Genomic DNA, 17,377 nt, shown 5'->3' on the forward strand with positions numbered 1-17,377 from the left:
TATATAATCGTCTTTTGTCCTGATATGCCTTTGTTTTTTCATTGTGAAACTTGGAAGAATAACTCAATTGGTGGAAGAAAACTTTATTAAGGATTTTAAATAAAAATTTAAAGTAGACAAAAAATCTGGTGAACTCTAAAACGGAATTTCGAAAAACCCTTCATTACTGTCTTTATTTTGGGAGCTTCTTTGCTTACTCTCTTTAGGTTCATCTGATAAACCTGTCAAATATCTTTAATAATGGAAAAAAAATAAAGGAAATCAAAGTTGAGCCAAGGACATAAAAGTAACATTACACATCTCCGTTTTATAATTCGAAGTAAATGTCAATCTTTTTTTCTCTTACCCACCTTACAAGATGTTGTACAATAGCAGATTAATTATGGGTATCAAAAACGAGTTCATGCGTTTTAATGGCTTATTATGGATTCAACTAACAATAAATAATTTCAACACATCTTAGTCTTTCTTGAGTCTGAAATTTCTTAATTTGACATGATCTATTATAAATTAGTTGATTAAAAGAGTTGACTTATTTAAAAACATTTTACTTTTTAATTTATTTTATATATTTATTGAAGTATAATCAAAATAAATTATTTAAACTCGTTGTTTTTACAACAGTATAATAAAAATGACTACTTGTTTTACATAAAGATATTAATTAAAAATTAACTTATATATTTGAAAATCAAATAAACTAAATATTCAAACTTTTTAAATATTATTGAATAACATTTTAATTTTTAAAATATCAAATTACCAATCTAATAATTAGAATTAAAAAATAATTAAAATTAAAAATATATATAAAAAAAAGATTAAAAAAATCAATAAAAATTAGTAGATTATTAATTAATTCATCTTCCACTTGACTTGAATTTCTTTCAATCTATGAGTTTAAGTGACTTCATTTGAAAAATAAAACTTAATTTTTTCAACTCAACTTAACTTGAATTCATAATGAATTAACCTTTACATATTTTAACATCTCTAAAATTAATTGTTATGTAACTCTAAAATCATTTTATAGTAATTTTTAGACTATATATGTAAAACTTCATGTAAAATTAATTCTTATTATCATATCACCACCATAACTTCTATCAATATTATTTACGTATTAAAATAATTAATATGAATTTTATTAAGATAATTAATGTATAAAAAAGTGCTACAGTAAAATTCATATTATTCTACTTGTCTATTATTTCCATTGTAACTGAAGTATTTCTTGTGTGCAGTTTTTCTGCTGTATCTTCAGCTATATACTAGTATAAGTGGAAGATTCATCCTTAATGTTATTTGATTGTTATTATTATGAGTATTCAGGAAAATGCGTTTGACATCAAGAATATATAAAGTAAGTGGCGTTATAATAAGAAACTATTTTAAGTGTCAGGTGAATACACAATTTAATTCGACCAAGATGTTTAAATATATTTCTGTCCTTCAAAAAAATTGAAATTAGTGATTCTTTAGATTAATTTAATTTTTTATCTTTAAAATAACATAAATTTAGTTTTTTTAATCAAATTTTATTAAATTTATTTAATACTTTAAACTTATTTTTTAACTAAGTGAAATGATAGTAAATAACTTATGTTATCATTAAATCTGTTTGAAATATTAAATAAACTTAATAGAATTTAATTAAAATGATTAAATTCACTTAATTTTAAAATTAAAAAATTGAATTAGATCAAAGTTTTAAAAAAAAAAAAAACTAATTCCTATTTTTAATGAAACACAAAAAAGTATATTTAATCCTAAAAAAACCTCTATTAAGTTGCATATTAAATACTACATACGTTGAGGTGAGAAAAAGTAGAAATTGCATATATAGAGAAGTTAATATGACAGAAAATCAAAATTCATGCATCTGATATAGCTCCAATGGCATGGGAGTTGCGAGTTTGAGTTCTAAATCTGGGTGTGGCATCTGAGCAGTGCAATTAGATGAAGATGAAGTGGAAGTTGAAGAAGAAGGGACATGGAACAAGGTACGAGAGTGTTTTGTTTTGTGAAAGGTATTGTGAGATTGTCGGAGAAAATACTTCTGTGCATGACTTGCAACTTGCACAGGTGTTCTTGTTTTGACAAAACTTTTCGATATGCCTCTCCAGTTTCCCTTCCCCAGCTTCTGTAGCCCTAAGAGAAACACCTTGTGTTCCTCCTCTGTCCATGCCACACCTGAACTTTCCACAGACAACAACATTTTCTTACAAACCACCATCAATATATTTATCTATGTAAAACAATATTTATTCTATATACATTATACAATAGTTTCACTTTAGATATGTCAGAAATTGTTTATGTCAAGTCGCACTCTTTTAGTTAGGCCCACTTGTTTAACTTTAAAAAAGAAGTGATTTACTTTCTTCAATAAATTTATTTACTAATAATACTCGAACTCTTTTTAATTTTAAAATAAAAACTTATTTCTTTTATGTTTTTAATAAAATACTTTGTGTACTGTCTGTAATTTTTAAATATATATTCATTTCTTTTTTTTATAACGTAACAATATTGCTCCTCTTATTTTATTCATAAAAAAATGTAGTTTTCCTTTTTTTAATTTATTTTTTTTATTTTTGAAGTTTTATTTTCGATTTTTATTCAAATTTTAGTTAATGTGATATTTTTAAATAAAATGTGTCGATGTGTCACTTTATTAAAAATATAAAGCAAGTGAGTGTTATTTTATTATAAACATAAAATGTGATTATTTATTTAAAAAGCTATAAAATAACGTATACTTTATTAAAATGATTTGAGTGATTAATATCTACTTCAAAAAGGAAATAAGTACAATTATTGAGCATAACCTGAAATGGAAATAAGTACAAATTCCTTTTTTACTTTTAAAAAAGTTTACTTAATTTAAAAAAAAAAACAGATATGAAGAACTACTATTTTAAATTTGAACTTAACTATAATTTCAAATTCAAAGAAAAAAAATACTGAAATAAGTAAAAAAATCATTTTTTAAGAGTAATATTTACTTTTATTTTAAAGTTTCATTAATTGTTTTCTTTATGTTTTTCCAACCACATAACTCATTTTACCTTATATTAATATTTCTCTTTTTGGACTTTTAGTAAAAAAAATAGACTATATATTTAGTTATTATTCATTAAAGGTTGGTTTATATTTAAAATTAACCTTCTAATATAATATTACAGCATACCATAAATTCATTAAAAGAGTTATTTATAGCATTAGCATGTGATATTCTACTAAACGAGTGATCAAATTACAATATTGAGTGCAAATTTCAACTTCACACAAAGCTAACTTCATTCTCTGATAATAACATTATCATTTTATAAAATCTTAAATAAACATATTAAAAATTGATAACAATGATTTCAAAGAAGTATGTATACACACGATTTTCTCCTGAAAACAAATGGAAATAAAAAAAAAGTCCTTAATAACTGGAATTAATAACAGATGAAGAAAGAAAAATAACCTTTTTTTGTGTCTTGAATTCTCGATAGGAGGGTATTGGCAGTGAGTAAGAAAGCATCTGAATTTTGATTTTCATCACGAAAAGAAGGAGATGAAGAGAAGAAGTGGTTGGTCAAGGCAGAATACGAAGGTGAAGAAAAAGAAATAGTAGAAGATGAAGAAGAAGAAATGTCAAGCTGCACTCCAAAGAGCTTCAGGTCTCCATGACCGAGAGGACTTTTACAAGTCCTTGAATTGTGACCTAATTTGCCACAGTATGAACATTTTCTGGCTATTCCCATTTCTTAAACTTATCAAACATGCTGCTACCTAATGGAGACCAGAAAACCACACAGACAGGAATATATAGAGTCAGAAATCCGAAGAAAAAGGCATAGAAATGATAGATTATTTGCATTAATTGTGCGGTCTTTGGTGGCGCTATTGTTAACGTGCAAAGTGGGAGCAAAAAGGTTGAATATTGGAGTAAAAAATAGCGATAGAACATAGTTTTTTGTTGGGAGCTTTTTCCAACCCAAGGTTTTGCAGTTAAAACCAAAAACAGAAAGAAATCTAAGAACTCTCTTTAAACTATAATTGGACGACCTTATAAAAAGCTTTTTCTTAATTAATACATAATCAATTATCTTGTCAAGTGGCACCTTAGGAGTGCGGCATCAAGAGAATTATTCTTCCTTCTATGCCTGCACTACATCACCCATCACCTGGGAATAGTATTATCCGTACATTAAAATATAATAAAGGTACGTTCCCGTTTTATAAATAACTTATTTTATTTTAATGTTTCGTATTTTTACTAGTCATTATTTTCTTTATCTGTCCATATTGGTTATGCTTGATTAGTCAGTCACAAGTTTTTAGCTTTTTTATGTTTACTTGTATGTTTTGTTTATATATATTACAAAATCTACTATTTTAATCTTTAAGTTATTTTTTAATTTATTAATTTCAAAAAGGTTTTAAAAGTTTACCATTATAAAGTTAACTGATTAGATGGTGTTTGATTTAATAGCTTAAAAATTAAAAGATAAAATATAAAACAAATACGTGTCTTTTAATTATGTTGTAAGAATGATTTTTTTTTTCAAATTATGGAAGGCTTGCATAGCTTTCTTGAACAAATAATTCTTTTAAAGGAGACTTAATGAATAAAAAATATATACGAGGGAATTTTTTAAATAAACCCATTTTGATAAACTATTTAATTAATTTTACTTTAACTTTTTTAATTAAACTTTATTATTTTTTATGTTCCTAATTCTTAAGAAATAGATTTGAAGAATAACTCAAGCCATAAAAATAGTTTTTAAAATGAGGCTTACAAGCACTTTTATATATATATATATATAATTGACGTGATATTTTCAACCCACATCTCATTTCTCACAAGAGAAATTTCAACTTAAACAATTATTTACCTCTCTTTTCTTTAACTTTTTTTAAATTAAAAAAAATCAGTAGTATTATTGAGAATTTGAGTTCCAAAAACCAAATTCTCAACTAATGATGAACAACAAACAAATTTAGTTTGGAAATTGTTACGTAGTAAGATACTCATTAAAATATCTTAAATATCTTAAACGGTTAAGATATTTATCAAGCCATTAACCACATTTTTAGGTAAGGTGGTTATTTTTATTTTGCTTATAAATACAATGACAGGACCAGAGTCCAGGTACGTTTTCTTTTTGTCTAGAGACCCTAAATAATATTTCAGAGCAGTATCATAATTACTCTCTTGAGAGCTGAGGCTCCATAACTCACATCTGACTTGAGCGTCAGAGTATCTTTGCAGGTACCTCCCCTCCTTTGGCAAGTATGAACAACAACAATTGGAGAGGAGCAAGCGTCCCAGACAGCCAGGAGCAACAAAGACACACCGGACAACATTTACACCGAAACATTTTGGCACCCACCGTGGGGCCGAGTGCCAACCCAAAGAAGCCGCAAGAAGAGCACTCAGCCTCAATGAATCACTTCCTCGGATAGAGCTACTCCATCAAATCGCTGCATCGCCACCAAGATTCTCCTCCGCGAGCCGTGACGCCACTGTCATTACCAGATCGAATGACGCCTCCAGCGGGTTTCTCTCCTTCTTCCCCCGTGAGCCATTAATGCCAGTAGACATCAGCGAAATCACACCCCCAAATCGGGTCCACCCATCACCCTCCGCCGCGCCACCAGCCGCTGCTGTCACAGGAGCACCATTAGGTCACCTCCATCGTCTCCATGATTGCACAATCCGTGAATCAAAAAACCCTAAATTCCTAAATCACCTCCCAAACACTATCACGCTGATCCCACGACGGTGGTGGAGACCACGGAACTCCTATCCACAGTGTATCTCAACAAGAACAACCCACACCAGCACCTTCAACGCCTGTTTCTTCGTTCTCTTTCTCTCCACGCTTTTTCGATTGTGCTGTCGATGTTTGCCATATTCAAGTACTGAATCTCGCTTATCTGACGAATTTGTCACCAAAACCTTGGGGGGCATCCGCCACCACGCCAGTACAGTCACAAGGTCACAACCGAGTCTGCGATTCTGCCAGGAGCTCAGTTCCAGTCACATGAGCAGACTCGCCGTTTGCGCGGAAGATTCCCACACGAAAGATCCCCAAACAAATCGCAGACCCATTCTCCACGTCTTCCGCAACACTCGCGCCATCCACGCGTCGTTCGGTTCTACCTCCACGTCATCCAACCCAGTTTCTATTCCCCAAACTCCAAACAGCCGGCGTTCGGCCTCGCCTTAGAATTCGAACGCTCGACAATCACTGTGTGCGAGCGTCCTTGCTATCGGATGTTCGACCTCGAAGATGTTCGACCATACTTCAACAAGAGCGCTCGTCAACCCATGTCATCGAGCGTTCAAATACCGCTCGTCATTCCATTTCAACGAGCGCTCGTCAAACCCATGTCAACGAGCGTTCAAATATCGCTCGTCAATCCATTTCAACGAGCGCTCGTCAATCCATTTCAACGAGCGCTCGTCAATCCATTTCAACGAGCGCTCGTCAATCCATTTCAACGAGCGTTCAAATATCGCTCGTCAATCCATTTCAACGAGCGCTCGTCGATCCATTTCAACGAGCGCTCGTCAAATCGATGTCATCGAGCGTTCAAATACAGCTCGTCAATCCATTTCAACGAGCGCTCGTCAAACCCATGTCAACGAGCGTTCAAACACTGCTCGACAATCCCTTGGTACGAGCGTCCAAGCTGTCGGCCGTTCGGCCTCAAAGGTTTTCGCCCTTTCGGTTTCGAGGACGATCGACATTCAACGGCTACATACACTCCTCGACGTATGTCACGTTCGTTCTCTCGGCCTCAATGTTCGGCCATCCGTGGCCTCAACAATTCGGTCACCAGTCTCAATAACGTTCGGCCATCTTTGACCTCGACCATTCGACCATCCGTCTAATCGACGTTCGGCAGCTTGACCTTGACCGTTCGACCTTTCTTATTGACGTTCGGTCTCCAGCGCTCGGTCATGCAGGGTCTCACAACACTCAATCGTTCGGCCATTAGATATCTTAAACGTTCGCCTGGAGCGTTCGTCACTTCGCTCATCACAGACGTTCGCCTAGAGCGTTCGTCACTTCGCTCATCATAGACGTTCGCCTAGAGCGTTCGTCACTTCGCTCATCATAGACGTTCGCCTCAAGCGTTCGTCATTTCGCTCATCATAGACGTTCGCCTGGAGCGTTCGTCACTTCGCTCATCATAGACGTTCGCCTAGAGCGTTCGTCACTTCGATCATCATAGACGTTCGCCTAGGGCGTTCGTCACTTCGCTCATCATAGACGTTCGCCTAGAGCGTTCGTCACTTCGATCATCATAGACGTTCGGCCTGGAGCGTTCGTCACTTCGCTCATCATAAACGTTCGGCCTTTCGGCTTCGAGGACGCTCGACAATTCACGGCTACGAGCGCTATAACCTTCGGCCACTCGACGCCAACGACGTTCGTTCTCTTGGGGCAAATCGCTCGGCCATTAGATCTCACGGACGTTCGGCTTAGAGCGTTCGTCGCTTCACCCAACATCGATGCCAAACAGTCGGCCGTTCGCCTCATCCTTCGGATTCGAAGCGCCCAACACTCACTCTCCCTGACGTTCGGCCAACCCGCCTCAACGGTTCGGCTTTCCGTGGCCTACAGCGTCCATCATTCTTCCTCTAGCGTAGCTTATGTTCGCCCAAGAACCACTCGTCACTCCATGTCAACGAGCGTCCGAACATCGCTCGACCATCCATTTCAACGAGCGTTCAAGAACCGTTCGTCAATCCATGTCAAGGAGCGTCCAAACGTCGCTCGACGATCCATTTCAACGAGCGTTACAAAACCGCTCGTCAATTCACATCAACGAGCGTTCAAAAACGAGCGTTCAGACACCGCTCGACAATCCATGTTTTCGAGCGTTCAGGAAGTTGCTCGTTCGGCCTCAAATTTGTTCGACCTTTTGGTTTCAACCACTTAGCCTCACATGCCACTCAGTGCCATACCGCTCGGTCATACGTATCCTCACGTTCGGCCTCACTCGCTCCAGCTTTTTTGCCGTTCGTTTTCGCCTCTTTTTGGACCATCAAACTCAACCACTCGGTCATCCTTGTTTTAAAACGTTCAATCCACGCATGAGCAGTAACCAGGAACACGCTCTCTAATACAGCAAAGACAGCCTCCCTCAAACTCATAAGTCCTATAGTTACCACGTCCATAAAACGGAACGGTTAACTCGGACTTGGGGGGCATGTTATGTAGTAAGATACTCATTAAAATATCTTAAATATCTTAAACGGTTAAGATATTTATCAAGCCACTAACCACATTTTTAGGTAAGGTGGTTATTTTTATTTTGCTTATAAATACAATGACAGGACCAGAGTCTAGGTACGTTTTCTTTTTGTCTAGAGACCCTAAATAATATTTCAGAGCAGTATCATAATTACTCTATTGAGAGCTGAGGCTCCATAACTCACATCTGACTTGAGCGTCGGAGTATCTTTGCAGGTACCTCCCCCTCCTTTGGCGAGTATGAACAACAACAATTGGAGAGGAGCAAGCGTTCCAGACAGCCAGGAGCAACAAAGACACACCGGACAACATTTACACCGAAACAGAAATTAAAGTAGAAATAAGTTTATTTAAGCAATATATTTTTTAAATAGATATATTTTAAGAAGGAGATGTAGATGGAGTTCAATAAACCTAGTCTTTGAGTCATGGAGTTCAATAAAGAAAAGAAAACAAAAACAACTTTCTCATACTTTGAACATGAGACGGTGATATAGGAGAGAATAGTTTCATATATGTGACTTTCTTTTACAAGATTGAGAGAGTGCCAAGTGTTGATAATGATTCAGGGTATATTTAAATCTTATTTATTTATTTATTTTTAAATTTTAGTCAACAAATCTTACTTAGTTAATCAAATGTTTAAGTGTAAATGTATTTATTTTTTAATTTAAAATCGAACTAAGTTACAAATAGCAACAAATCGAAGAATAAAAAAGTTAAACAAAATTAGGAACTAAAATTATGAATTTTTAAGAGTACATATACATTATTATGATTGGTAAATTTCTTAGGTATATTTGGTAATTTTTTTTTACAATATTAGCTCTGATAATTTGTTTTTCTTCTTCTTTTGCTTCTTTTTACAGTTATAGATATTAATGATGGTATATAATAATTAGTTTTTTTTTCATTTTTTATTTTTTATATCGTACATTTTATTTTTATAATTATTTTATTATTTAATATTAAAGTTCTTTTTAATTTTATGTTCATAGTTATATCAGTATGTCTAATAGTCACACTTTATTTATAATCGAAGCGAGCCCATTTATAGGTAGTGAATATGGGCCTGCCTTTCGACATCCGGTAGGCATGCACGGAGGAGAGTGAGAGACCACAGTAAACAAACAGGTCCATGTCTCATCTTTCACTAATCAAGCATTTCTCATTTTTTTTATCACATATAATAACATCCATATCAACTTGATTCATGAACATAAAAACAAAACATTATACTGCAACAACAAAAACATAACACAAATTTGTTGGTCATAACATAATGAATGGTAGGTCCATATGAGGGTCAGAGTTCGTTAAAGAACTCACATGAACCGCGTATCTCCATCTCAGCCTTTTCCTTTTCATCGATTGCGACCACTTCCACGTTCTATCACCACTTTTTGCGTTAAAATTTAATTTTTAGTTTTTCGTAAAATATAATAGATGAAAAACATTCAAATAATATTTTCAAAATTGTGTAAAATAATTGATTCAATAAAACATAAAAAATCCGAGTGCAAGTTTCATAATTTTAATAAAAATTATGGAGGGCATATCTGTCTAAAAGAAAAGAGGCATAGTAAAGTAAGGGTGAAAGATAAATAAGAGTCACGTCAGGAAACGTGTTGTTGGATTTGACGTTCGCTATTCATCTGGTTTTCATGAATGAAGACGAAGAAGAAGAACACGAACATCCTTTGCATTGGTTACAGTAGGAAACGCTCTCAAAAAACCAGACACACAAAGCAAAGCCCAAAGGCCAAATCAAAAGAAAACTAACCGTTATGGCTTCAGAAGCACTGCTTGAGCTAGGTCTAACCGTAGAGGAATTCACCGAACTGGAGAGCATCATCAACACGCACCACAAGTTCGCGCCATCCCCCAAAATCTGCACCTCCATCATAGCGCAGCGTATCGAGGCTCCCGCGCACACGGTCTGGCCCCTCGTTCGAAGCTTCGATAACCCGCAGAAGTACAAGCACTTCATCAAGAGCTGCAACATGCGCTCCGGCGACGGCGGCGTCGGCAGCATCCGGGAGGTCACCGTGGTGTCTGGCCTCCCTGCCTCCACCAGCACCGAGCGCCTCGAGATTCTCGACGACGTCAACCACCTGCTCAGCTTCCGCGTGGTCGGCGGCGAGCACAGGCTCCACAACTACCGCTCCGTGACGTCGGTGAACGAGTTCAACAAGGACGGTAAGGTTTACACCGTTGTGTTGGAATCCTACGTTGTGGACATTCCCGAAGGGAACACCGGAGTTGATACCAAGATGTTTGCGGACACCGTCGTTAAGCTTAACCTTCAGAAACTTGGGGAGGTTGCCATGGCTACCATTCTGCACTGATCAAGTTCAATATCACTCTCACACTACCTTCACTTCATTCCTACCTTAGTTACTATATATATTATATATTACTATTAATTGGTTAATTGCTCCTCCATGCTTTCCTTGCAACTTCAACTTTTCATTGTTAATTTATACTTTACTTGTATCTCTCTTCCTCATTTATATAATCAACTACATATTCGACCGTCAGCAACATCTTCATAGTGAGACTATAACTACACTCTCCAATTTTTAAACCAAATTTTCAGTTCAGGTTTTGCATATCGAAAAGAATGATGATGAAAGCAGAAACATCAACATAAATTCAAGTAATAGTCATTGCTACAAAATCGATCTATTCAAACACATGAAGTAGTCTTATTTTTCTGTTTACTCTTTAGAAAATATAGTAATACACACAGGATTTCTTTGTTTTGATGGCAGACATGATTAACTTGAAAGCATTAAACATGGTCAAAATGAGTGCTAATCTTGGTGAGTTAAAATTAGAAGAATTGATTTTGGTATTGATCCATTGGTTAGTTAATTAACCATTCCCGGTTTATGATTGTTACGCCCTTTAAATAGAAATAGAAAGAAAAAATTATACTTGCATGTAGTGAATTCCGTGCATTTTCAAGGTTTTTTTCTTTTGTGTATGTGTGTGTGTTACGTTATAGCCTCGAAGATCCCATGCTAATTTGGAATTCCGGCTGGAAGTTTAGAAAGGAAAAATAAAACATAAGAAAGAAAGAAAGATTACGTTTAAGAAAAGGTGAAATATTTAAGGTTATAAGATTACGATGAGGCAGAAAGAGATGGATGTTTGACATTAATTGTAATCGCTTATTAATATGATTTAACATTTGCGTGCGTTGTTGGGGATGGATTATTATTATTGCGTTGCAACTTGCGAGTTTGTTGCTGCCTTTCGTGTACTCAAAGTCTCAAATACAAAGGAAGAAGACTTCTAATTATTAACATTCTAAATTAATTTGTCGTTAAGCTCAATAAAGACATGTTTAATTTAATTTCAAACACACTCTACTGTTATTTTATTTTTTATTACAGAAAAAAATTATATTCAAAACGGGTTTAAGTTGATATCATTGAATTTGAAAGAAACAGGTTAAGAAGCATTCAATATATGTTAATAGTATGTTTTAAATTAATTCCGTTTATAAATACTGACTACTTTACTTTCACATTTGTTATTTAAAAATAGTTGATTTTTACTCTTTTCTTGTTTAATCTCTGAACGATATTTATTTGTGTTTAAGAAGAAAAAGGTAACAGGTAGTTGAGGTTAAAATAAAACCTTACTTTGTGGTTCATGGGTTAACCCGAATTGAAGGCAAGACCAAAAAGTTACAAAATCTTGTGACAAACCTTAAGGAACATGTGACTGTGAATGCTCGTCAGCGTAAAACTACATCGCGGGATTATTTTATTTACTTCAAATTTTAATTTCCATTATTTATGTTTATAAAAAATATTTGATTTTGTTACATATTCATTAATTATGAATTTCTTCGCTTACTTCACCAATACGTTTTTTTCTTCACAATAATAAAAAAACGTAAGAAATGTAAATCTCCCTTAAAAAAGAATAAAAAATATATCAATTTTATGCTTATAAACTACCAGGAAAATAATCATTGAAATAACAGGCTAAATTTCCAAATATCATTACAAAACAACAACTACAACTATATCCCGATAAAACTGAAAAAAAATGATTGCGATATATAAGCACGTGATTAGTGATTGATTGGTGTTAATGACATTTCCGACTGGGTGCTGAGTGTAGATATTTTGCAGTCTCAGTCAAATTTTATGTTTGAATCTTGACAACTACACTTGAAAATTTTAGATATAAATATGTATGAATTGTTCAATTTTATTTTATAATCTATTATTTTCAACATCACTGACTTTTTCCATTTAATTGCTGAAACATATAATTAATCGCAGATAAGTTTTAAAAAATAATCTTATTATTAACGTTATATGTATTTTAAAAAATTTCTATTTTAATATAGCATAATGCTTCTAATGGTACATTAGTATGTTTTATTGGCCTAATCTTATTGTTTATCTTATTTTCTTAAAAAATTGTTTTCTTGGTATTTCTTTTGTACCTTCCTTTTATAACTAAATATCAAACTAAGACTCTCAAAAACTTAAAACCGTTTTAATATTAATGCATAATTTCCAATTCCTCATTTTTTTTATTCATGTCGTCACATCCGTTAATATCCGTTTAATAAAATTAATTAAAAAATATATAATTAAATTAAATTAATAATTATTATTTAACTAAATAAAATAAAATTAATTTATATATAATTATGTAATATATTATAAAAAAATAAAACAAATTTAAATACTATAAATTAATTTAAAATATAATATTTTAATAAACTAAAAACTAAAAAAAAACTTCAATAAGTGTTGTTCCTTCTATTAACGGACCTGGTATATCTGTTTAACAAAATTAATTAAAAAATAATATAATTTATTTAAATTAATAATAATTATTTAATTAAATAAATATATATAATTGCGTAATATATTATAAAAACAAAAAAATTTAAATATTCTATTAATTAATTTAAAATATAATATTTTAATAAAATAAAAATTAAAAAAAAATACTATGTGGTCACATTTATTCAAGAATTTTTTCTTCAACAAATATCGATATCTGTTGAAGATAAGAAGTAAGGATGTAGGATTTTTTAAAATATAAAATATAGTTTTGTAATTTTAGAAAAATATGATGGTGCACGAAGCAATGTAGGGTGGTGTAGGGAGTAACCCTCTGGAGCAACATAGGTAGGTCTATGACTTGGACACTTATCCTACACCTCCAACATTTCATTCTAAATCTCCAAAAATTTCACTTTTAACCTTATAATATTTAAACCTGCACCTCTAACTTTAATAAATATATTTTTATTTTTTTCTCTTTCTTATTAAAGCACTCTAATAAATATTTTTTTTATTTTCTTCTTTTTCTTATTTAAGACACTCTGCACCACCTTAATAATAATATAATTTAATTTAAAATTTAAATATTATTTAATATAATTTTATATTTATTAATTATTAAAATATGATGTATATTATAATAAATGTTATATTAAAAAAATAAAAAAAAAATAAAAAATAAAAAATAAAAAAATGAAATATTAATAATAATATAAATTTTGATTTGATATATTAAAATATTAAAATAAATTAAACAATTATTAAATTTTAAATAAAAACAAAAATTTTAAATATGCTAACAGTTTTTTTATTTAAAATTTAATAAATATTGCAATTAATTGAAAATTATAATATTATTTATTATATTTTTATACTTTAATAATTATTAAAATATAATCTATATTTTTATAATAGTTTTATTAAAAAAATAAAAAAAAACAATAACTAAAATAAAAATAAAAATAAAAAAAATATTAAAATCATATTTAATATATTAAATTAAATTAAATAATTACTAAAATTAAATAAAAAACCAAATTTTTGAAAAATTTATTAATCGGATATCCATGTTTGTATCATATATTATCATATTTCTATATCCGATTAATAAATTTTCTAAAACTTTGTTTTTCATTTAAATTTTAATATTTATTTAATTTAATATTTTAATATAATATTATATATTTAAGTATATTAAATGTGATTTTAAATATTATTTTTATTGTTATTTACTTTTATTTTAGTTATTATTATTTTTACTTTTTTAATAAAACTATTATAAAAATATAAATCATATTTTAATAATTATTAAATTATAAAAATGTAATAAATAATATTATAATTTTTAATTAAATTAAATATTTATTAAATTTTAAATAAGAAACAAAACTGTTAAGATATCCCATAAACAAGTTTTTTAACATTTTTTATTTTATTTAAAATTTAATAACTATTTTATTTATTTTAATATATTTGAATATATTAAATCAAATTTTATATTATTTTTATTATTATTTTACTATTTTAGTTTTATTTTAATTATTTTTATTTTATTTATTTTATTTTCATTTTTTAATATAACTATTATTATACTATAAATCATATTTTAATAATTATTAAAATATAAAATTATATTAAATAATATTTATATTTTAAATTAAATTAGATTATTATAAATATGGTATTTTAATATGAAAAAATAATATTTATTAAAATGTCTTTAAAGATAAAAAGATAATAAATATTTATTAAAATGTCTTTAATAAGAAAAAGATTAAAATAAAATAATATTTATTAAAATTAAAATTGAAATATTTGAAAAAGTTGAAGGTGCAGGACAAAATGTTAAAAAGTTAAAATTGAAATGTTTGGAGAGTAGGATGAAATGTTGGAGATGTTGGATGAAACACTTATGACTTTACCCAAAGTATTTTTTCTTTACTAGAATAATCAAGTTGTTAAAGAATTATTATAGCTAGTGGGCCAAGAGGCCCACAATACAGATATGACCTTGTCATTTGTGAAGAGTGGGTAGCATTGTGACACCCCTGGCCTAGTTGATGGGCTTTTTATATAAATGGGTACAGAGAGCCCATATATCACCCTCTATTCATTACTTAATGAGTCATGTGAAGTCCAAATTCTGCAGTGCTGACCAACTAATCAAGTACCCAATAACTTAGTTGACCAGAACTCCCAAAAGAGTAAACATAAAACAAAAAATAATTGTATGACACTTTCATAGTATTTCTCTCACAAATTCTTCACATAATAATAATTGTGCAGCAGAAAAAATAATTTTCCTATTTCTATGTAAATTGTTAAAACAAAAATTACTCCTGATTAATTCTGTGAGGTATTTTTTAATATCATAAAAAAATGGAAAATTTACATTTTTATAAAATAATGCGAAAAGAGTAACATAAAAAATTAGGATTTTAAAAAGTTTACTTGTTTTCTCAATTCATCAAGGAAAAGACAGTATGCTAAGTAAGTAAACTAGCAATAAAAATAACAAAAATACTAGACAACCTTTTTAGGGGCTTTAAAGCAAATATTTAAAGTCTTATATCTAGATTGATACTTGAATGTTATTGAGACACGTGTTGTCGTTATGTAGGCATATCCAAAAAGAACATAAAAGAATGCGAAAGAACAAAACGTGAAAGATAGAAAAGAAAACATAACGTTGTCTTGCAAAAGTTTTTCTAATAAAATTATTTTTTAGCTAAAATTAATTTTGTGTATAAATTATATGATAAATATTCTCCTATATAGTTTATCTAATTTTTAATCTACGCATAAAATGATTTTAGCTTATAAAAATATATTTAACTTTTTATCTTTTAGAAATATTTCTTATGATGTATTTACTTCGCACGATTTACTACTTAAACGGATGGATCTGCAGGAATTTATTGTGTTGACTTTTAAAGATTTGAGATTAATTCAAAGCAGTGATTTGCGGATCCTCATCTCGGTGATTAAAGAATATTTGTTGAAGAAGAATTTGTTTTTCAATATTGTCCTCTCATTTTCAATGCAACTAAGAAATTAAGAAATAATAATAATAATAATTATAATAATAATAATAATAATAGTATAATAATAATAATAATAATAATAATAATAGTAATAGTAATAGTAATAATGAAATTTTAAAAGTTAATTTTTTTTTTCTCTTTATAATAATTTTTAAAATTATATGTAATATTAATAATTATTATTTTATATTATTTTTACTACTGAGAGTCTTTTAGTAATCTTTAATTTTTATCAATTAAATTATTTTTCTTATCTGTCACATCAGTCAAATTCAACATTAATTCTCACAAACTTTATTTTAAAATTTATTCTCACTCACATCCAAATCCACTCAAATAAACAACAAAAAATTAACCTTTAAATCTTCTCAAATTCATCCACTCATTCTCTTTCAAATCATCTTCTTAAAGTGAACACAAAAAAAATTCACCTTCAAATCTTCTAAAATTCATTCACTTATTTTCTTTCAAATCATCTCTCCAAAATGAACACGTTCTTAATGAACACGTTATAAGATTTTTTGGATGAAAGTTGAGTAAAATAGTTCCAAACGAAAAGAAAATATTTCAAGTAAATCAACAAGGGTAAAAAAAAAGCTTTTGAGCTAATTAATTGTGGTAGTTTGCTAAAATAAGTTAAGAAAACCTTAAAAAAACTCACAAACATGTTTTAATAGCTAAACTAACTTATAAATTTGTCAATTATATTTTAAGTCACGGACAAAGTAAATATATATTTTTTTCTATGCCGACTTCACTTATTAACTAAGCCAACAACGTACTCGAATCTAAAAGCAGTCACAATTTCAAATTACTTAAATATTTACAATTATCATCATAACCACCATTGATTTAACATTTTGTTTTTATTTTTAGCATAAATATAGTAGTAGAAGTGGTCTTTAATTAATTAAATCACAGATATGTGATTTTTAATAAAAAAAAACAGTTAGAAGCGTGTTGTTACATTTAAGTAAAGAATTAAGAACCATTAGGATTTAATAACAGAATAAAAAGAAGTTACCTAGATTTACAACCACTATATTAATTTTATTAATGAAAATCATATAAAACTTCAATTACGTGGGTCCCACAAAACCACTTGTACAAATTATTCAATAATAAAGAGTGTAAAGATACAGTTTTTAACAGAAAAAAGAGTGCAAGTCTATTATTTTGACAGTTTGCATTTGCATGATGAACATAGAGAGAGTTTATGAGTGTAGGTATGGTAATTACC

At 30.1% G+C, this 17,377-nt stretch overlaps 2 protein-coding genes across 2 annotated transcripts; one reads left to right on the forward strand and one right to left on the reverse strand.

Annotated features, from left to right (window-relative positions):
- Window positions 1-1,789: 1,789 nt before the first annotated feature.
- LOC108331337 (transcription factor MYBS3) lies at window positions 1,790-3,775 on the reverse strand. The gene is made up of 2 exons (XM_017565991.2): window positions 3,479-3,775; window positions 1,790-2,193 (listed from the first exon to the last, which is right to left on the reverse strand). Exons 1-2 carry the CDS (start codon window positions 3,756-3,758, stop codon window positions 1,868-1,870), a joined length of 606 nt encoding a protein of 201 aa, XP_017421480.1. The 5' UTR covers window positions 3,759-3,775; the 3' UTR covers window positions 1,790-1,867.
- A 6,114-nt stretch (window positions 3,776-9,889) lies between these two features.
- Window positions 9,890-10,804, forward strand: LOC108331142 (abscisic acid receptor PYL2). Its single transcript, XM_017565774.2, has one exon. The coding sequence runs from the start codon at window positions 10,058-10,060 to the stop codon at window positions 10,616-10,618; it is 561 nt and encodes a 186-aa protein (XP_017421263.1). The 5' UTR covers window positions 9,890-10,057; the 3' UTR covers window positions 10,619-10,804.
- Window positions 10,805-17,377: the final 6,573 nt, after the last annotated feature.

This window comes from Vigna angularis, chromosome 4 (genome assembly GCF_016808095.1).
Source record: "Vigna angularis cultivar LongXiaoDou No.4 chromosome 4, ASM1680809v1, whole genome shotgun sequence".
NCBI classification, from domain to species: domain Eukaryota; kingdom Viridiplantae; phylum Streptophyta; class Magnoliopsida; order Fabales; family Fabaceae; genus Vigna; species Vigna angularis.